General features: G+C 46.8%; 1 protein-coding gene across 1 annotated transcript; it reads left to right on the top strand.

Moving 5' to 3' along the window:
• Positions 1 to 810: 810 nt before the first annotated feature.
• Positions 811 to 17,372, top strand: LOC119939536 (killer cell lectin-like receptor subfamily F member 1). The gene is made up of 5 exons (XM_038759621.1): positions 811 to 972; positions 5,870 to 5,968; positions 9,117 to 9,289; positions 15,957 to 16,069; positions 16,565 to 17,372. Exons 1-5 carry the CDS (start codon positions 900 to 902, stop codon positions 16,671 to 16,673), a joined length of 567 nt encoding a protein of 188 aa, XP_038615549.1. The 5' UTR covers positions 811 to 899; the 3' UTR covers positions 16,674 to 17,372.
• Positions 17,373 to 22,777: the final 5,405 nt, after the last annotated feature.

Here is a 22,777-nt window from a genome sequence, read left to right as displayed (position 1 = left end):
TTACAGGCTTCTGAATCAGGAAGATGGTGATGCTGTCTACAGTGACAGGAATGGCAGTGGGAGGACATGGTTTGGGTGGGAAATACGAAGTTCTGTTTTATGCATGTTAAATTTGAGGTAATGGGAGGACATCCAGGCAGGAGGAAATGCAAAACTGCAAAAAGGGAGAGAGATCAGGGCTGGAGATGTAGATTTGGGTATCAACTGCATAGAGGTGGTAGCTGAAGCCATGGGAGTGAATGAGTTCTCCAAAGGTATTGATAAAGATGGAGAATAGAAGGGGACCCCAGAACTGAACCATGAGGGAGCCCCACAGTTAAGGGGTGGGAGGCAGAGGAGGAGCCCGTGGAAGAGACTGAGAAGGACTACAACCCAGGTTCTCTATCAGGCCTGTGTTCTTTCCAGCAGGCCACACTACTTCCCTGTCATTTCCTAGTGCCAGTTGTGACTCTTGAGTGGGAGATGAAATTTGACTCATAAGAATCCCCCCCTGGAGAATCAATCTATCAAACAATCAGTCATATTTATTGAGTGCTTACTCTGTGTAAAGCACTGTACTAAATGCTTGGGAGAGTACAATAAAACAGACAATAAAACTTGCCTTGTGCCAACTCCAAACTGAGTAAGAACCCACCCACCCTGGAAATCCCCTGAAGCTTCCCTTGCTCTGGAACCAACCCGAGCTGTCACTCCTGCTGAAGTTGGAAATATCTGGATTTCACAAACTCCTCAACGCAATCTCTGTTTTCTGTTCTCCTTTATGTGGGTTCAGGCGGCAGGGAGTCAACCAGAGTGTCGGAGCAGATTCTGCTTCCCGCAGCTGGAAGGGAGAACATTCCCCTCTGTCTTCTGGAACTCAGGGTCACCCGGACAATCCACTCGGAGACAAGGACCAAGAAATGCAGAATGAAGAAGGCTACGAGGTGCTGAATATCCAAACCAAACCGAAGATATCCTCTCAGCCCTTTCCAGGTACCATGGGTTTCTCCCACTTTGTTCAGCACATCCCAGATCCTGCTGTCATGCCTTGGTCTGCAGAGGTTACTGGGAGCGTACGGAAAGTGAACAGAAGGTAGTATTCTGTTCTGTCTTTCTTGGATAATCTTATTGCACAAATAGGTCCTGTAGGCTAGTTTGGGGTGATGCTAAATTAGCATTCATAAAGGAGGACAAAGGGGGAGTGTATGTGTGTGAACTTGTGGGTACAGAGCCATTGACTCAGAGTGACCATTTCTGTGTGGGTCAAAAACTAAAGCGAGTTATTTGTTCTTAAAAAAAGTTTTCTCTTTTAAAAAGGAAGCATTGCCCAGTGCAAAACAAGTTCATTTCTCCTGTCTTGCCCAGAAAGGGGGAACTGGTGTCCACCCGTGGGCCAAGGCAGCAATGCTCCCCCAAGGTTTTGGGGGGCTCCGAGCACCGGTGCGATATTGCCCAATATATAGTGCCTGATAATCTCTCAGTAAATGCCAATGATTGATTTATTTCTTCCTCTCAGGAACCCAGAGGGGCAAATTCTTTCCACCCTGCTAGATGGGACTTGTCAATTTGTTCCACGGAAACACAGGTTTTATGAGGAGGAGCATCTGTTCAAAATGATTGCCGTATTGTGCTCTGAAAGCTAAAGATGGAGACAGTGGGAGCTACAGAGGGACAGATATACAACAAGAGAGAGGAAGGTAGTGAGGGGGGAAGATAGAGATGAAAGAAAAGACTAGAAAGAACTGAACCAGAATGTGTGCGTGTGCTTGTTTGTGGTGTAGTATTTATAACAAACTAATCCCTGCTGAATCGTTTGTCAATGGACCCCCTGATGAGGGAGGAACTGCTGAGCTAGATAGTCCGGAGCCATAGAAATGAGAAGAGAAACAGCTCTTCTGGCTGCCACCGCAATTGGAGTTCATGACTCACTTGGGAACCCCAAGAGATGTGACTTTGCTCCCTGGGAAATGTGGACTCAGCTCTGATTGGTATATCAGCTCCTGAAAATGTTCCCCTCCAGCATCTGATGGGGACATGAAATGAAGGGGACTGAGCATAAAAAAGGGTTTGTCGGGTGGGGAACTTTGGAAAAATCCTGAAGGCTACAAGGCATATTTATTTATATCTGTAATTTATTTATTGATATTAATGCCTGTCTCCCTCCCCTAGACTGTAAGCTCATCGTGCACAGGGAATGTGTCTGTTTATTATTCCACTGAGAAGCAGCATGGCTCAGTGGAAAGAGCACAGGCTTTGGAGTCTGAGATCATGGGTTCAAATCTCGGCTCCGCCAATTGTCAGCTGTGTGACTTTGGGCAAGTCACTTAACTTCTCTGTGCCTCAGTTACCTCACCTGAAAAATGGGGATCAAGACTGTGAGTCCCCCGTGGGACACCCTGATCACCTTGTAACCTCCCCAGTGCTTAGAACAGTGCTTGGCACATAGTAAGTGCTTAATAACAAATGCCATTATTATTATTGTATTGTACTCTCCCAAGTGCTTAGTCCAGTGCTCTGCACACAGTAAGCACTCAATGAATATAATTGAATGAATGAATGAAACTGTAGACAGTGTGAGAAGATGAACCCTGCTCATGAGATTTTTCATCAATTAATAGTACCAATAGTAATCAATAGCATTTATTGAAAGCTTACTGTGTTCAGAGCACTTGAGAGAGTACAATATAGCAGAGCTGTTGGACATGTTGCCTTCCCTCAAGGAACTTACAGTCTAGCGGGGAGACAGACATTAATATAAATAAATCAGAGATATGTATGTAAGTTATGTGGGGTTGAGGATCAGGTGAATCAAAGATACAAATCCAAATGTAAGGGTGATGCAGAAGGGAGAGGGAGATGAGGAAATACGAGCTTAGTCAGGGAAGGTCTCAGAGGAAATATGGTTTCAATAAGGTGGGGAGAGTGGTGGTTTGTCAGATGTAAAGGGGAGAGAGTTCCAGGCCATAGGCAGGACATTGGTGAGGGGTCAGTGGTGAGAATCGTGAGATTGAAGTACAGTGAGTAGGTTGGCCTTAGAGGAGCGAAGTTTGCTAGCTGAGCTGTAGTAAGAAATCAGCGAGGTATAATAAGAGGGGACATGGCGACTGACTGCTTTGAAGCCAATAGTAAGGAGTTTCTGTTTGAGGCAGAATATGCCTGTTGTATTGAATTCTCCCAAGTGCTGAATACAGTGCTCTGCACATGGTAAGCACTCAATAAAGAAATAATAACTGAGTTATTTGTTGGGTGCTTGCTTGGTGCTAGGCACTGTCCTAAGCCCTGGGAGTAGATACAAGGTTGTCAGGTTGGACGTAGTCCCTGTCCCACAGTCTTAACCTCCATTTTACAGATACGGTAACTGAAGCCAGGGAAGTGAAACTTGTACTTGTACTTCCCAAGTGCTTAGTACAGTGCTCTGCACACAGTAAGCACTCAATAAAGACGATTGAATGAATGAATGAAAGTGAAACGATTTGCCCAAGGTCACACAACAGACAAGTGGCGGGCCGGAATTAGAACCCCATTATCCTTCTGCCACCTAGACCCGTGATCTTTCAATTAGGCCACGTTGCTTCTCTGATGGCTGACGCTTCTGCCTGATGTCTTGACTTATTTTAGCTCCCATCATCATTCCCACTAGACACAAACACACAGGGAACCTGCCCTCAGAGTCCGGTTTTGGGAAAGTGTTTCTGGTTCCTCGTTGCTCTCCAGGCCCTCAGTGTTTGATTTCACAGACTCCAAGAGGGGACTCCCGCCCCCTCCCCCCCACCAACACCATCCCAGAGGCTTCAAGTCAGTGCATGTGAACAAACAGCAGCAAGATCAGTGAGCGGAGGGATGTGGATTCCCTGAGGAATCCAAAGAGAAGCAGTGTTACCTAATGGATAGGGCCCGGGCCTGAGAATCAGAAGGACCTGGGTTCTAAACCCAGCTCTGCCGCTTGTGTGCTGTGGGACCTTGGGCAAATCACTTCACTTCTCTGGGCCTTGGTTACCTCATTTGTGAAATGGGAATCAAGACGGTGAGCACCATATAGGACAGGGACCGTGTCCAACCTGATTTGCTTGTATCTACCCCTGTGCTTAGCACAGTGCCTGCTGCTTTGTAAGTGCTTAACAAATAAGCTCATGTGGGCAGGGAATGTGTCTGTTATATTGTTGTATTGTATTCTCCCAAGTGCTTAGTACAGTGCTCTGCACATAGTGATTGCTCAGTAAATACAATTGATTGAAATGCCACAATTATTATTATTATGAGAAGTTGGTGGAGTCTTCTGGGAATCGCCCTATCTGTGGCTTCCCTGAAATGACTGCTCATTTCTCTGCTTCCTCTGATGACAGGAGTCTATCTGGTTAGTACCAGAGTGTGAGGAAACTCTGGAATGAGAAATGTATTTATGGGAGGTGCCGTTTTCACTCAATATTATCCACTATATACACAGAGCAATGGGCTGGGTGCTTTGGAGAATGCTTGGCAGAGGCTTAGTAGAAATGACCCCTGTTCTCAAGGAGCTTACTATCCAGAGAGAAAGACAGATTCTAAAGCATATTAGAGATGGGAGGAAGTAATAGAGTACAGAAGATTAGAGAAGCAGCGTGGCTCAGTGGGAAGAACATGGGCTTTGGAGTAGGAGGTTGTGGGTTCAAATCCCAGCTCCTCCAATTGTCAGCCGTGTGACTTTGGACAAGTCAGTTAACTTCTCTGTGCCTCGGTTACCTCATCTGTAAAATGGGGATTAAGACTGTGAGCCCCACGTTGGACAGCTTGATTACCTTGTGTCTATCCCAGTGCTTAGAACAGTGCTTGACACACAGTAAGTGCTTAAGAAGTGATTCATTCAATTGTATTTATTGAGCGCTTATTGTGTGCAGAGCACTGTACTAAGAGCTTGGGAAGTACAAGTTGGAAACATATAGGGGTGGTCCCTACCCAACAGTGGGCTCACAGTCTAGAAGGGGGAGACAGACAACAAAACAAAACATATTAAAAAAAATAAAATAAATAGAATAAATATATACAAATAAAATGTGTACCACTATTATCATTACTATTATTTGTTAAGCACTTACTATATGTCAGGCACTCTACTAAGCATGAACATGTCCCACATGACACTCACAGAGTAAGTAGGAGGGAGAACAGGTATTGCATCCCCATTCTACAGATGAGAGAAATGAGGCGCAGAGAAGTTAAGTGACTTGCCCAACACCACACAGTAGGTAGAAGGCAGAACCAGGATTAGAACCCAGGTCCTCTGACTCTCAGGCCCGTGCTCTTTTCACAAGGCCACACTACTTCAACTTAGCAATAGGGTAGATGCAGAGAGGATGACCCTCCTCAATCTCTGCTACTGATGATGACGTTTGTGTTGAGAGCACAAGACAGTGAAAGCATTCAACACTTGCTCTGCTGGCCACACAACGGTCTTCTGGGTCTCACTGGGTCTCTCCCCCACTTCCTAAACTTCCCCAGTGTGTGGAACAGTATACCACACACAGTGAGAATAAAGCCATTTCCCTCCCTCACAATCTTTCCCCTACCGATGAAGGCCATTTGTCCAATTCCCTTGCTGCTCTGACCTTCCCTCTCCCCATTTTACCTAGTAACAAATCCTCTTTCAGCAAGTACTCCTCACCATCTCTCCATTCCCATCCATTCTGTTCCTGAGTTAGAGAACACCAAGTACAGCACAAATCAGCGCATCTCTGAATTCAATAAACATTTGCTTGGGCTTAAGAGTCAGAGACATTTCCACACTTTCCTGGACTTCAAAGAGTGTTACCGTGAGACGGCACCCGAAAATCCGGCTCTCTGGGAGGAGGGGGCGTTGAGGGGAACACGAATAGATTTATGGACCAGCCTATCAATACAGTGTCTCATGTTACAGATTTCCACCAACCTCCCCCATGGCGAGGGACCGTTCTGAAAGTGTCTGGTGCAATGAACGTTATCCTGCTGGTGACATTGGTGACGCTGAGTGTTTTTGGTAAGCAAATCGGTCAATTAGTCGACCACCTGCTGCGGGCAGACCACTGTACTAAGTGCCTGGGAGAGTATAATGGAGGTAGAAAACCTGATCCTGTGACCTCAAGGAGCTTACAGTCTTTTGAGGGAGACAGACAAAAGATGATTTACCAAATACGTGCAGTCTTCATTCATTCATTCAATCGAATTTATTCAGCACTTACTGTGTGCAGAGCACTGTGCTTGGAAAGTACAAAACTAAGCACTGGGGTGGATACAAGCAAATCGGGATGGACACAGTCCGTGTCCCATGAGGAGCTGACAGTCTCCATTGCCATTTTCCAGATGAGGCAACTGAGGCCCAGAGAAGTGAAGTGACTTGCTCAAGTTCACAGAGCAGACAAGTGGCACAGGCGGAATTAGAACCTATGACCTTCTGGCTTCCAGGCCCGTGATCTATCCACTAAGCCATGCTGCTTGATCAGAGTGGAAAGATCCCCAAGGTAGTTTGTTGAGCAGGGGCCAGGCAGAGTGCCGCCTGAGGTCTACAGTCGGGCGGGGGAAGGTTGTCCCGGCTGTTCCCTGAGCTGCACCGATCGGTTCTGATTGAATCAGCGGAGAAGGCAGGACTCCTCGGGGTTATTTTTGTCTGATGCTGCCTTGGAGCTTCATTGAGAGCCCCAGCTGCAAAACCCACAACCAGTGCCTCTAGGGACGCCCCCCAGCTCCAGCAGCCCACCTCTCCAAGGACCTGATCCCACCCCTGGGGGAGCTCCTTGTCCGGGGCTGGAATCTCTGCTAGAGGGGCATGGCAACCCCCAACCCCTCAAACACCCCAACCCACTGACACTGAACTCTGAACAGGGGGCCAGGGATCAACCACTTTACTTTCCCCCGCCTTCAAAGCCTTACTAAAGGTACAACTCCTCCAAGGGACCTTCTCTGACTAAGCCCTGCTTTCCTCTTCTCCCACTCCCTTCTGTGCACTCTGACTTTCTCCCTTTATTCATCCCCCCTCCCATCCTCTCAGCACTTACGTACATATCTGTAATTTATTCATTTACATTAATCTCCGTCTCCCCCTCTATACTGTAAGCTCGTTGTAGCCAGGGAATGTGCTTGCTTATTGTTATATTGTACTCTCCCGAGTGCTCAGTGCAGTGCTCTTCAAACAATAAGTGCTCAATAAATACGATTGACTGAATGAATGAGAGAAGACCAGCTGACCGGAGTTCTGAGCTCTACGGTTCAGGGATTAATATTTTCTGTTTTAATATTCAAATCACAAAGTTCTCACAGAGTGCTCAGAGAACAACCCCCTCCCATCCTCTCAGCACTTATGTACATATCTGTAATTTATTTATTTAAATTAATCTCCGTCTCCCCCTCTATACTGTAATCTCGTAGTAGACAGGGAATGTGCTTGCTTATTGTTATATTGTACTCTCCCAAGTGCTTAGTGCAGTGCTCTTCAAACAATAAGTGCTCAATAAATACGATTGACTGACTAAATGAGAGAAGAGCAGCTGACCGGAGCTCTGAGCTCTACGGTTTCAGGGATCAATATTTTCTGTTTTAATATTCAAATCACAAAGTTCTCACAGAGTGCTCAGAGAACAAATCTCATCCCATTCTCCATTTACTTTCAATTCTTTGTCTCCTGAAAAACTCCATAAGTTGGGCTATCTGTTTCCCACTAGACCTTAGGAGCTTTTGCTACTGTAAGGAATCGTGCCATTGTACTTCCATCCCTCCTCTTAATCAATCAATCAATCACTCGATCATATTTAATGAGGGCTTACTTTAAGCAGAACACCGTACTCACCACTATCGAGAATACCACAAGAACTAGTAGATGTGATTCCTGCTTTTGAGGAATTTTCAATCTTGCAGGGGAAACAAACATTAAAATAAATAACAGGTGGAGGAAGCAACCAAGTTTAGGAATTTGTACATAAATTCTGTGGGGTAAATACCAAAATGCTTCATCTCTTTCCTGATAATTTATTTAATTGAAACAGTCACTAGAGCATAAGGTTTAGGGCTTGGGGATTATCAAGTAGTAACAGTGTTTATAATGCATTTACTATGTGTAGAGCATTCATTTATTCATTCATTCAATTGTATTTATTGAGCACTTACTGTGTGCAGAGCACTGTACTAAGCGCTTGGGAAGTACAAGTTGGTGACATATTGTATTGCACTGTACTAAGCACTGGGAAGGACTAGACAGTCGCTCCTTTAGACTTAAGCTTGTTATGAATAAGAAACATGTCTACCAGCTCTGCTATATTGTACTCTACCAAGTGCTTAGTACAGAGCTCTGCCTGCAGTAAGTATTCAATAAAAAAAGATTGTTTGATTGATTAATTGATTGACTTAGACATGGTCCCTGCGGGGGCAGGGGGGGGGGGAGGGCTCATAATCAAAAAATGTAAGGGGGAGAGGATCTGGTGACAGACAATGAGGAGAGGGGAAACTAAGCATGGACATCATAAATGCATAGATAGATACAGAAAATGAAAGCCAGGTTGAGTAGGGAACTCTGGCTAGAGGAGAAGAATTTCAGGCTCCTCGTGGCTCAGAGGCCAGTCACAACCAGCGCCACAATAACCACTACAGCAGTTGCTAAGATCCCTCACTAAGGAGACAGTGTGTCCCCTCTGTCCCCCTGCGGTGGTGGAAGATAGGTCAAGATGGAGGTCCCTTGGTGACATGAAATAGAACTGGTGTAAGATCCTGGGAAGTTGGCATGGTGGTTGGTAGAAGGGGACAGCCAGGGTCCCGGATGCTGTCATGGAAAGGTAGTAGTTATCAGGGCAACCCCTAGGCCATAGGAGAGACAAGAAGGGAGCTACGCGCAGCTTAAATCCCCATGGCCCAGTGTACCCAGGGAATGCTGGAAGCAGGGCCCTGGAAGTTGCACTGGACAGGTGGCGGGTCCTTGGAAGTTTCTCTCGGCCACATGGTGGAGAGAATTTCAAATCTCTCTCTTCTTTTGCTATTTTTCACTCAAACAAATCAATGAATCAGCGGCAGTCTGGCCCAAGAAAGTTCAGCAGAACACAGCAGTTCCTCTGACCATCTTCTGTAACCTCCATTCCCAGGTCCTGGGGAGATAGTTCTGGCTTCAGAAACCCTGGAACCTCTCCCTTCCTTTCTCTTCCCAGTGTCTCCTAAAGAGACGAGCACACAGCGACAGTGCCCGGCAGATTGGAAGTTGGACCGAGGAAAATGCTATTGGTTTTCCAACGTGACTGATAAGAAAAACTGGACGGGGAGCGCAGAATTCTGTGCAGAAAGGGAGTCCAAATTGACAACGATTCAAGAGATATGTGACTTGGTGAGTGATGAATCTGGAGCTAAGTATTTCCTGGGGACCCAGAGTTCTGCCATTAAGGAGTGTGGTTTAACCTGGGTGTTTAAAAAGAGCTCCCCACACAGAATTCAATGCCCAGACAGGACACTGATGGACACTAGATCCTCCGTTATAACAGGAAGCAGCCAATATAATATACAGGACGAATAATGACCAGAGGATTGGGAAATCACAGGAGAATTCTTCTAAACTCTGGGGCAGTTACATAATAATGATGTTGGACACAGTCCTTGCCTACGTAGGTCTAAGTAGGAGGGAGGAGGAGTTAATCTCCATTTCACAGGTGAGGAAACTGAAGTCCAGAGAAGTTAAATTACTTGCCCAAGTTTATGCAACAGATAAGTGGCAGAGCCGGGATTGGAACCCAGGTCCTCTGATTTCCAGGCCCGTGCTCTTCCTGCTAGGCTGCTCTCAGTTAGGATCCAGTAGAATCCAATGGTTAGAGTGGTGGAGGGCTGAGAGCGGAAGAATCCCCCTTTCTCCATGTTGGTTCTTTTTCTTTCGACCGCCACATTGCTACACTGGCTTAGCCCCAGAAAGGGGGAGTTTCTGTACCGGTGTGGAGATGTGTTGGGGAGGTCCCCAACTTCCCACCTCCTGGCTAATATAAAACAGAGTGTGAGCATGCCTGGGTTCACCCAGGCTTTATCAGCAGGGATCTCACAGGGAGGAGAATAATGAAATAATAATAATGATAATGATAATGGTGGCATTTATTAAGTGCTTACTATGTGCAAAGCACTGTTCTAAGCACTGGGGAGGTTACAAGGTGATCAGGTTGTCCCACGGGGGGCTCACAGTCTTAACCCCCATTTTGCAGATGAGGTAACTGAGGCACAGAGAAGTTAAGTGACTTGCCCAAAGTCACACAGCTGACAATTGGCAGAGCCGGAATTTGAACCCATGACCTCTGACTCCAAAGCCCATCCTCTTTCCACTGAGCCACGCTGCTTCTTAAATATGAATTCTGCATTGGCTGGGAATCAAACCTGGGTCTCCCGCGTGGGAGGCGAGAATTCTACCACTGAACCACCTATGCAGGTGGTTATGCATTGAAATGAAGGTTACTCCAAGGAAATTCAGTCAGCCATGCATTCTGGCCTATCTATAATCGGCTCCAAGTCCTTTCCCTCATCGTGGCTCAGTGGAAAGAGCTAGGGCTTTGGAGTCAGAGGCTGTTGGTTCAAATCCCGGCTCCACCACTTGTCAGCTGTGTGACTTTGGGCAAGTCACTTCACTTCTCTGGGCCTCAGTTCCCTCATCTGTAAAATGGGGATGAAGATTGTGAGCCCCTCGTGGGACAACCTGATTACCTTGTATCTACCCCAGCGCTTAGAACAGTGCTTTGCACATAGTAAGCGCTTAACAAATACCAACATTATTATTATTATCACCTTCAATTTCTGCTAACTGCCAGCTTATCAATTAAAGAATCAATAGTATTTATTGCACATTCACTTTGTGCAGAGCATTGTACTAAGCATTTGGGGGAGTACCAGAGAGTAAGTAGACACCATCCCTGCTCTCAAAATCCCTACTTTTTAGACTGTCAGCCTCCCAAGGGATAAGGATTGTGTCCAATTCTCATCTATGCATTCTTTCCCAGTGCTTTGTATGGTGCTCAGTAAGTACTTAATTAATCAATCAATTGTATTTATTGAGCATTTACTGTGTGCAGAGCACTGTACTAAGTGCTTGGGAAGTACAAGTTGGCAACATATAGAGATGTCCCTACCCAACAGTGGTCTTAATGAATATTTTAATACTACTACTATTACTACAAGGAGCTTACAGTCTAGCATTCTCTGTCCAAGTTAAAAAAAAGCAGTATTTGTTAAGCGCTTACTATACGTGAAGCATCGTACGGACCACTGGGCTCACATTCTAAGTAGGGGGAAGAACAGGTATTGAACCCCCATTTTGCAGAGGAAGGAACTGAGGCCCAGAGAAGCTAAGTCAGTTGTTCGAGATCACACGATAGGTAAATGGCAGAGCTGGGCTTAGAACTTAGGGCCTCTGACCCCCAGTCCCATGCTCTTCCCATTAGACTATACTGCTTTTTGCTCATCACACTCCCATGCTTTGTGCTTCTGTCTCTGTGCTCTGGAATGTCTCTTTTCCTGCCTTCCTTCCTCTTTACCAAACCTCCTTCAAATCCACAGTAGAACCTACCAACCATGCCACCTCTCCTGGTTTGATCATTCTAATCATCTCAATAATCAATGGTTACTTATGTCTCATCAAGGAATGTTTAGTAGATGCTGTGACTGCACAGGTGAACTTGTTAATTTCCCTTCCCCATTCCACTTCCCCATAACTCTCCCACTCCTCCATTTTTCACCATTTGCCATCCATCTTTGTTTCCCCACTAATTTTTTTATGGGTACTTGTTAAGCGCATACTATGTGGCAAGCAGAGTTTTCAGTGCTGGAGTAGACACAAGTGAATTAAGTTGGACACAGTACCTGTCCCACATGGGGCTCACAGTGTAAGTAGAGGGAGAATAGGAGAACTGAAACACAGAGAAGTTAAGTGACTTTCCCAAGGGCACACAGCAATCATCTGGCAGAGCAAGAATTAGAAGCTAATTTCCATTCTAATTCTGATGATCAATTGCAGTATTTCATCTTTTATTCTCTGCCTGCCTCTCTCATTTCCTTTCTTCTCTTCCATTCTTTAGGTTTGCCCTCATCTTTCACTCATTCTTCCATTCTTTAGGTTCACCTCGTCTTTCATTTTCCTGCCTGATTTGTAGCCTTGGACAAGACACTTATGTTCCCATTACCTCAGTTTCCTCTTCTGTAACAATGGGAATTACAATAACTATTCTTCCTCCATCTTAGACTGTGAGCCCATGGGGACAGGAACCGATCAGCTCCAAGTGTCTTATATCTAACCTAATGACGAGCAGAGTAACAAGCACCTAGTAAGTGCGTCGGAAGTACCAACATTATCATATGACTTGTATTTCCCAAGTGTTTAGTACAGTGCTCTGCACACAGAACATGCTCAATGCATATGATTGACTGAATCTACATTATTATTACTCCCCTTCATCTGTTTTTGTCTTTTTCTGCTCCACTCCTAGTCTTTCTAAACCTCCACCTCCTTTTTCATTCATTCATTCATTCATTCATTCATTCATTCATTCAGTTGTATTTATTGAGTGCTTATTGTGAGCAGAGCACTAGGCTAAGTGCTTGGGAGAGTACAATCCAAGAATAAACAGAAACATTCCCTGCCCACACTTAGCTTACGATCTAGAGGTGGGGTTGACAGAGATTAATATAAATAAATAAATTAGTGATATGTACATAAGTGCTGTGGGGCTGGGAGGGGGGATGAAAAAAGGGAGGGGAATGAACATTTCTTTTCCCCTTCCCCATCCTTCTCCACTCTCCAGCTTTGGGCTGAGGTCTGGGGGGGAGAGGGCACAGGTAAAGGGAGAATGAGTAGCAGAACACTCTCTGCTACTCTCCCATCCTTCCCAGCGGTATCCTCAGAGGAACTCTCCTCCCTCCTCTCAAGTGCTACTCCGGCCACCTGTGCTTCTGACCCCATTCCCTCTCATCTTATGAAATCTCTCGCTCCATCCCTTCTCCCCTCCTTAACTTCCATCTTCAACCGCTCACTCTCCACTGGTTCCTTCCCCTCTGCCTTCAAACATGCCCATGTCTCTCCCATCCTAAAAAAACCCTCTCTTGACCCCACCTCAACTTCTAGTTATCGTCCCATATCCCTCCTACCATTCCTTTCCAAACTCCTTGAATGAGTTGTCTACACGCGCTGCCTAGAATTCCTCAACAACAACTCTCTCCTCGACCCCCTCCAGTCTGGCTTCCGTCCCCTTCATTCCACGGAAACTGCGCTCTCAAAGGTCACCAATGACCTCCTGCTTGCCAAATCCAACGGCTCATACTCTGTCCTAATCCTCCTCGACCTCTCAGCTGCCTTTGACACTGTGGACCACCCCCTTCTCCTCCACACGTTATCTGACCTTGGCTTCACAGACTCCGTCCTCTCCTGGTTCTCCTCATCTCTCCGGTCGTTCTTTCTCAGTCTCTTTTGCAGGCTCCTCCTCCCCCTCCCATCCTCTTACTGTGGGGGTTCCCCAAGGTTCAGTGCTTGGTCCCCTTCTGTTCTCAATCTACACTCACTCCCTTGGTGACCTCATTCGCTCCCACGGCTTCAACTATCATCTCTACGCTGATGACACCCAGATCTACATCTCTGCCCCTGCTCTCTCCCCCTCCCTCCAGGCTCGCATCTCCTCCTGCCTTCAGGACATCTCCATCTGGATGTCCGCCCGCTACCTAAAGCTCAACATGTCGAAGACTGAGCTCCTTGTCTTCCCTCCCAAACCTTGTCCTCTCCCTGACTTTCCCATCTCTGTTGACGGCACTACCATCCTTCCCGTCTCACAAGCCCGCAACCTTGGTGTCATCCTCGACTCCGCTCTCTCATTCACTCCTCACATCCAAGCCGTCACCAAAACCTGCCGGTCTCAGCTCCGCAACATTGCCAAGATCCGCCCTTTCCTCTCCATCCAAACCGCGACCCTGCTAATTCAAGCTCTCATCCTATCCCGTCTGGACTACTGCACTAGCCTTCTCTCTGATCTCCCATCCTCATGTCTCTCTCCACTTCAATCCATACTTCATGCTGCTGCCCGGATTATCTTTGTCCAGAAACGCTCTGGACATATTACTCCCCTCCTCAAAAACCTCCAATGGCTACCGATCAATCTGCGCGTCAGGCAGAAACTCCTCACCCTGGGCTTCAAGGCTGTCCATCACCTCGCCCCCTCCTACCTCACCTCCCTTCTCTCCTTCTACTGCCCAGCCCGCACCCTCCGCTCCTCCACCACTAATCTCCTCACTGTACCTCGCTCTCGCCTGTCCCGCCATCGACCCCCGGCCCACGTCATCCCCCGGGCCTGGAATGCCCTCCCTCTGCCCATCCGCCAAGCTAGCTCTCTTCCTCCCTTCAAGGCCCTTCTGAGAGCTCACCTCCTCCAGGAGGCCTTCCCAGACTGAGCCCCTTCTTTCCTCTCCCCCTCGTCCCCCTCTCCATCCCCCTGTCTTACCTCCTTCCCTTCCCCACAGCACCTGTATATATGTATATATGGTTGTACATATTTATTACTCTATTTATTTATTTTACTTGTACATTTCTATCCTACTTATTTTATTTTGTTGGTGTGTTTGGTTCTGTTCTCTGTCTCCCCCTTTTAGACTGTGAGCCCACTGTTGGGTAGGGACTGTCTTTATGTGATGCCAATTTGTACTTCCCAAGCGCTTAGTACAGTGCTCTGCACATAGTAAGCGCTCAATAAATACGATTGATTGATTGATTGATTGATTGAATGAAACACTGAAGCTTGTGGATGGGAGGTAATCCCAGAGAGCACTTGAGTGAAGGACAAGGAGAAGGAGAGGTACGGGAGAGACAGCAGTGCTAGGGTGGTGAAACACCAATCATGCCAGAAGTACATATCAGTAGGGTTTGGAGGGAGGAGAATTTGCACCTAAGTTCATTCAATAGTATTATTGAGCCCTTAATGTGTGCAGAGCACTAGTGCTTGGGAGAGTACAACAATAAACAGACACATTCCCTGCCCACAGTGATTTACTTGACTGCAAGTAGTTTCCAAGTAGAGATGGAAACACCCCAAGTTAATCATGCCTGCTACACCATGTTAGGGTCTGAAGACAGATGAAGGTTCTGAGATCGATCAATCAATCAGTGGAATTTACTGAATGCTAACTGGGTAGCCCAGCACTGCACTAAGCACATGGAAAGAGCTAATGGAAAGAGCTTGGGCCTGGAAATCAGAGATCTTGGGTTCTGATACCATCTCTACCAACTGCCTGCTGTGTAACTTTGGGCAAATCGCATAACTCTTCAGTGCTTCAGTTGCCTCATCTGTACAAATTATTTATTTATATTAATATCTGTCTACCCTTCTAGATTGTAAGCTTGTTGTGGTCAGGGAATATGTCTGCCAACTCTCTTGTGTGTAGTTTCCCAAGAACTTAGTACATAGTAAGCACTCAATAAATACCAGTGATCGATTGATTGATCACTATCAGGTTGATTGTCCAATAGGGATTCAATATCTGAACCCCCTCCTTCTTTGATTGAGAGCCCCGTGTGGTTGAGGATAATAATAATCACAATAATGATAATAATGGTATTGTTTAAGTGCTTACTATATTCCCCTGTAATTTCCTAGTGAGGATAACAGCCTTGGCTTGTGATCTGTGTCACGCTCCAGGATTTCCATGGCAACCACCAGCTTTGCTAGCACCGCTCATCTCAATTACTCAGTACCAAGTGTCTCTTCCTTCTACTTCTTTCCCATGCCCATCTGCCACATCTTCAGATATCTGAAACCCTCCCCCTGGCCCGCTCAACCGTGCAGGTACCATTTCCTCACTGAGAATGAAGGTCTGAAACCTGCCGTACTGATGATGGGAGGAGCAGAGGAGTTTGAGCTCTGGTGGAAGGACAGGGAAGAGGGATGGAGGAGCTGGCCATTCTGTCCTAGGTGCAGAAATGCCCCCTTGGAGGTGGGGGCAGGACTCCAGGGTCTCATGGTTCCACTGGCCTTCTGCTGTCCCCTCTCTAGGGCTTCATCTGGTCACAGATCCCCCTATCGAAGTACTACTGGATTGGGCTGAGCATTCCACACCCTGGGGGAAACTGGACATGGCCTGATGGCTCTGCCTTCAACTGGAGGCTGTGAGTATTTCCTGGAGTTTGATCTCTGATGGGGGAGGTGGGAATGACTGTCCATTTCCATGAGCTCCACATGCCCATTTTCTCTGTCCTTCCCTGATCCCGGGGCCTGTTTCCCTGAGATCCCTACTCTCCCTGCTCTTTTCTGGCTCTGAGGGGCTGGTTGAAAGAATAGAGAAAAAGGATCTCCCTGCAGCAAATCCCCACAGGCTCTGCAGACACAGACTCCAGGGAAAACAAACCAACATGTTGCCAACTTGTACTTCCCAAGCGCTTAGTACAGTGCTCTGCACACAGTAAGCGCTCAATACATACGATTGAATGAATGAATGAATGAACAGAGAAAAAGAAAAGAGAGGTCATTTATTACACTGGATTTAGATCCACTGCCTGATTTCAGTAAGATTGTTTCTGATGTTTTGGTTTTCGTGGCTGTGATCACGAGCAGTTTTAGAGATGGTGTAAACACTGACAGAGACTGGTCTCCTTCTCGCACAGGTTCCAGATAAGAGACTCATCTGGAAAGAACACATGTGCTTCACTCTCCAGGGATGGGATCTATCCTGAGAACTGTAAGGGTTTAAATTCCTGGATCTGCCAGCAGTAGTATGGCCCCTTGAGCCCCGGTGAGATTTCTGCTCTCTGACTTTGTGTCTGACGGAGATGCACAGGCAGAACCTGCCCTCCCCTTGAGCTCTGATGCCCCAGCATGGCCTGGGGCCAAGGGAAGTACACAGCAAGTCAGCAAATTTGTTTACTCTCTTGGCAATTCAAGCCCTCTTCCTAGCCAAGTATTCCTCAGAGCCACTTGGAACTGATTGATGTCCAGGGGAAAACCCAAGAACAGAAGGCCGATGGGACCGGGAAACCCTGCCTCTGCAACTAATTGTGGTATTCGTTAAGTGCTTACTATGTGCAGAGCTCTGTCCTAAGTTCTTGGGTGTCTTCAAACAAGAGAGTATCTTATCACCATTTTACAGATGAGGAAACTGAGGGACAGAGCAGTTAGGCAACTTGCTCATAAAGAAGGCAAGTTGTGGAGCTGGGATTACAATGCAGATCAGAGACAGTCTGTAAAGATGTGGTAAAATCTGTAAAGGAGGTAAAAACATTTTGGCATCTGTAAATACAGGGGCGACTTCCTCAGTGAGATAGTAGGGGTGATCATCATAGCCACCTCACTGCCCCCTCATCACTTGGATGTCGTGTTCCTTGTGACCCTGCGGACCGCTCCCCTGAGACTGTCAGCCATGGCCCGACCCCCTTGCCCCCCGGAAAGCCTCCTCTCCACCTTCAATAAAAATATCTGAACATGTGTCTCTCATTCTCATCTGTTTATACAAAATACGTTCTGAAGTTGGGCATCGTAGCTATGCCTGAATTTTTCTCTATGGATAATCTGAAATCAGACTTCAAAATCAACTGTGGCCAAATGCAAATCATTTCTAAAAAAAGGCTTAAAATTCAGAACTCCCTACTCTTCTGCTTTTGCAAATTTGCTGTGGACTGTTTTAAATCCTGCTCTCTGCCACCTTCCCCTGTCTACTTCACAGTTTTACATCTGACGTTTTTGTTTTCTAGGAGGCTTCTTTTTTATTTTTTATGATAATTGTCAATGCTTACTATGTGCCAGGTACTGTATTAAGTGCTAAGTTTGAAACAGAAGAATCAAGCTGAAAGCAGTCCCTGTCCCACATTGGACTCACAATCTAAGTTGGAAGGCGGAGGTTTTAATCCTGATGATGATGGTGATGATGAGGTAACTGAACAATCAATCATATTTATTGAGCCCTTACTGTGCAGAGACTGTACTAAGAACTTGGGAGAGTACAGTAGAACAATGTAACAGACACATACCCTCCCCACAACAAGCTTAGGGTCTAGAGGGGCAGACAGACAATACTATAGACTACAGATAAGTACATAAGCGTTGTCATGCCTGGAGGGGGAATGAATAAAAGGAGCAAGTCAACATTTTGCATCAAGGACAGAAGGGAGTGGAAGAAAAGGAAAAGACGGTATCATCAGGGAAGGCTTCTTGGAAGACATGTGCCTTCATTAAGCCTTTGAAAGGGGCAGACTGACTGTTGGAAGAGAAGAGGGAGAGCATTCCAGGCCAGAGACAGGACATCTTCAACCGCTCACTCTCCACTGGTTTCTTCCCCTCTGCCTTCAAACATGCCCATGTCTCTCCCATCCTAAAAAAACCCTCTCTCGACCCCACCTCACCTTCTAGTTATCGCTCCATATCCCTCCTACCATTCCTTTCCAAACTCCTTGAACGAGTTGTCTACACGCGCTGCCTCGAATTCCTCAACACCAACTCTCTCCTCGATCCCCTCCAGTCTGGCTTCCATCCCCTACATTCCACGTAAACTGCCCTCTCAAAGGTCACCAATGACCTCCTGCTTGCCAAATCCAATGGCTCATGCTCTGTCCTAATCCTCCTCGACCTCTCAGATGCCTCCGACACTGTGGACCACCCCCTTCTCCTCAACATGCTATCCGACCTTGGCTTCACAGACTCCGTCCTCTCCTGGTTCTCCTCTTATCTCTCTGGTCGTTCATTCTCAGTTTCTTTTGCAGGCTCCTCCTCCCCCTCCCATCCCCTTACTGTGGGGGTTCCCCAAGGTTCAGTGCTTGGTCCCCTTCTGTTCTCGATCTACACGTACTCCCTTGGTGACCTCATTCGCTCCCACGGCTTCAACTATCACCTCTACTCTCATGACACCCAGATCTACATCTCGGCCCCTGCTCTCTCCCCCTCCCTCCAGGCTCGCATCTCCTACTGTCTTCAGGACATCTCCATCTGGATGTCTGCCCGCCACCTAAAGCTCAACATGTCCAAGACTGAACTCCTTGTCTTCCCTCCCAAACCCTGCCCTCTCCCTGAATTTCCCATCTCTGTTGACGGCACTACCATCCTTCCCGTCTCACAAGCCCGCAACCTTGGTGTCATCCTCGACTCCGCTTTCTCATTCACCCCTCACATCCAAGCCGTCACCAAAACCTGCCGGTCTCAGCTCCATAACATTGCCAAGATCCGCCCTTTCCTCTCCATCCAAACCGCTACCCTGCTCATTCAAGCTCTCATCCTTTCCCGTCTGGACTACTGCATCAGCCTTCTCTCTGATCTCCCATCCTCATGTCTCTCCCCACTTCAATCCATACTTCATGCTGCTGCCCTGAATGCCTTTGTCCAGAAACGCTCTGGGCATGTTACTCCCCTCCTCAAAAATTTCCAGTGGCTACCAATCAATCTGTGCATCAGGCAGAAACTCCTCACCCTGGGCTTCAAGGCTCTCCATCACCTCGTCCCCTCCTACCTCACCTCCCTTCTCTCCTTCCACAGCCCACCCCGCACCCTCCGCTCCTCCGCCGCTAATCTCCTCACCGTACCTCGTTCTCGCCTGTCCTGCCATCGACCCCCGGCCCATGTCATCCCCCAGGCCTGGAATGCCCTCCCTCTGCCCATCCGCCAAGCTAGCTCTCTTCCTCCCTTCAAGGCCCTACTGACAGCTCACCTCCTTCAGGAGGCCTTCCCAGACTGAGCCCCTTCCTTCCTCTCCCCCTCATCCCCCTTTCCATCCCCCCCATCTTACCTCCTTCCCTTCCCCACAGCACCTGTATATATGTATATATGTTTGTACATATTTATTACTCTATTTATTTATTTATTTTACCTGTGCATATCTATTCTATTTATTTTATTTTGTTAGTATGTTTGGTTTTGTTCTCTGTCTACCCCTTTTAGACTGTTTGCCCACTGTTGGGTAGGGACTGTCTCTATATGTTGCCAACTTGTACTTCCCAAGTGCTTGGTACAGTGCTCTGCACACAGTAAGCGCTCAATAAATACGATTGATTGATTGACTGATTGATTGATATGGACAAGAGCTCCGCCCAAGATAAATGAGATAGAGTTCAGGGAGGAGGTTAGCATTAGAGGAGAAAAGTGTGCGGGCTGGATTGTATAAAGAGAGTAGTGAGGTGAGGAAGAAGAGGGCAAAGTGATTGACTGCTTAAAGCTGATGGTGAGGACTTTCTGTTTGATTAGGAGGTGAATGGGCAACCACTGGAGGTTCTTGAGGAGTGGGGAAACATGGACTCGAAGATTTTGTAGAAAAATTGATCTAGGCAGCAGAGTGAAGTATGGATTGGAATGAGGAGAGACAGGAGACTGGGAGGTCACCAAGGAGGCTGATACAGTAATCAAGGCAGGATAGGATAAGTGCTTGGATTAGCAGGGTAGCAGTTTGGATGGAGAGGAAAGAGGATTTTAGCGATGTACTATTGAAGGTTGAGCTGACAGAATTTAGTGAGAGATTGAATAAGACAGAGGAGTCAAGGATAATGCCAAGGTTATGGGCATGTGAGACAGAAAGGATGATGGGAAAGTTGGGGAAGGATAGGATTTGGGTGGGAAGATAAGGAGTTCTGTTTGGAACATGTTAAGTTTGAGGTTACGGCAGGATAATATTAATAATAATAATAATGGTATTTATTAAGCACTTACTATGTGCAAAGCACTGTTCTAAGCACTGGGGGGTTACAAGGTGATCAGGTTGTTCCACGGGGGGCTCACAGTCAACCCCCATTTTACAAATAAGGGAACTGAGGCCCAGAGAAGTTAAGTGACTTGCCCAAGGTCACAAAGCTGACAATTGGCAGAGCCGGAATTTGAACCCACGACCACTGACTCCAAAGCCTGGGCTCTTTCCACTGAGCCACGCTGCTTCTCAAGTATATCCTCAAGTATATTCTCAAGGATATCCAAGTAGAGATGTCTTGAAGGCAGGAGAAAATGTGAGACTGAAGAGACAGACAGAAATCAGGGAAGGAGATGCAGATTTGGAAATCAACTTCATAGAGGTGTTAGTTGAAGCCATGGAAATGAATGAATTCTTCAAGAAAGTGGGTGTAGATGGAGACTAGAAGGGGACTGTTAAGTCCCAATAAGGCCTATTAGGAATGGGAGTGGGGAATGCATGACAGCTTTACCAACGGAACAGATCATGATATTCAGTATTACAGTAACAAAACATTTATTACCATGCACAAAACATTAATAGTAAAGGATCCTGCTTCCATTAAGCCCTTCAAACCACGGGCAATGAGATCTCTGACAAAATTTAAGCCCTCTAACCCTGGGGCATTGAGAATTTCTCCTACTGCTTAATGATTAGTCTCCATGGGCTTTTGGTCCGAGTACGGACTGAGAGGAGTGTGAGTGTCCCCGGCTAAAAGGTCTCCTCCTGCCCGGGCTGTCTCTGTCATCCCTCTGGATAAGAGCAAGCAGCAACAACAGCTGTTTCCCCCACCACCACACACACTTTACCCTAGTTTGTTGACCATCTCATCAGCTTTTTTCCACATAATCCCCTCTATCTATCAATTACAGTTCCATTGTATTCTGTTTTTAGAAGAAATCTTGCCAGGGAACTCTGTGACCGTGTCAACATTTGGTCTTCATTTGGAACCTATCTGTCTGTCTGGTAGTGATCACATGAAGCAATACACAGAAGGGCATTACATTTAACACGTTTATGCGGGGTGAAAACTGCACTCTTCAGGGACCCAGGACTGAACCTTGAGGGACACACCCACCATTACGGGGTGGGAGGCAGAGGAGTGGCCCCCAAAACAGACAGACTGAGCGGCCAGAGAGATAGGAGGAGAACCAAGGGAAGATAGGGTCAGCAAAGCAGAGGTTGGATAATGTTTCCAGTAGAAGGGGGAGATCAACAGAGTTGAAGGCAGCTGAGAGGTCGAGAAGGATTAGCATGGAGTAGGGGCCGTTGGATTCGGCAAGAAGGAGATCACTGGTGACCTTTGAGGGTATAGTTTCAGTGGAATGAAAGGGATGGAAGCCAGATTGGAGGGGACCCGGGAGTGAATTTAGAGGAGAGGAATTTGAGACCGCGGGTGTAGACAACCAGCTCAAGGAGTTTGGAGAGTAATGGTGATAGGGAGATGGGGTGACAACTCGAGGGAGATGTAGGGTCATGGGAAGGTATTTTTAGGAAGGGGGAAGACATGGGCATGTTTGAAGGCAGTGGGGAAGAAGCTACTGAAAAGCAAACCATTGAAGATGGCTGTTAGGGAGGGAAAGAAGGAAGGGGCGAGAATTTTGGTACGGATGCAAAGGAATGAGGGTGGTTGCACATTTGGAGAGGGTGGCATTTGAGAGGAGGCAGGAGATCTCCTCTGGAGATATTTATGGGAAGGATGGGATATTTGAAGAGGGGGCCAGGAAAGGAAGAGACTGAGGAGGGGGAAGGGTGATTTTAGGGAGCTCACACCTGATGGTGTTAATTGTCTTAATAAAGTAAGTGGCCAGATCATTGATCATTTTTATTAAGCATCTGTTGGGCACAGAGCACTGTGATGTGCTTGGGAGAGTGTAATAAAGTTAGAAGACACTATGCTATCTCTCCAGGAGCTTATTATGACTGTGGTGAAACAAATGAATCCCCAGGAGAATGACCCCTCCCTATTGTTCAAACTTCAACTGTTAAAAGCCAACCCACTTGGAAATCTGTTGCAATATCTTCTGGTTTTGAAATAGAAAGAGGAAGGACTGCTGCTGAGGTCATAAGTGTTTGGATTTCATGAAGCTCTCACTGCGGTTTCCATTTCTTATTCCTTCTACGTGGACTCAACCTGTAGGACCTGCGATCAGGCTACCCACCCTGAGACAGGGCCAGGAAG

Source organism: Tachyglossus aculeatus, chromosome 17 (genome assembly GCF_015852505.1).
Source record: "Tachyglossus aculeatus isolate mTacAcu1 chromosome 17, mTacAcu1.pri, whole genome shotgun sequence".
Lineage (NCBI taxonomy): Eukaryota > Metazoa > Chordata > Mammalia > Monotremata > Tachyglossidae > Tachyglossus > Tachyglossus aculeatus.
The sequence above is the reverse complement of the archived record's forward strand: the minus strand, read 5'-3'. Positions and strand labels throughout refer to the sequence as shown.

Bases quoted from the DNA above. Each gene is read 5' to 3' on its own strand.
- LOC119939536 (XM_038759621.1), top strand. From the start codon at position 900: ATGCAGAATGAAGAAGGCTACGAGGTGCTGAATATCCAAACCAAACCG. The intron at 5,969-9,116 runs GTAAGCAAATCG...TTCTCTTCCCAG, and splicing joins GGTGACGCTGAGTGTTTTTG to TGTCTCCTAAAGAGACGAGC. The intron at 9,290-15,956 runs GTGAGTGATGAA...TCCCCTCTCTAG, and splicing joins TTCAAGAGATATGTGACTTG to GGCTTCATCTGGTCACAGAT.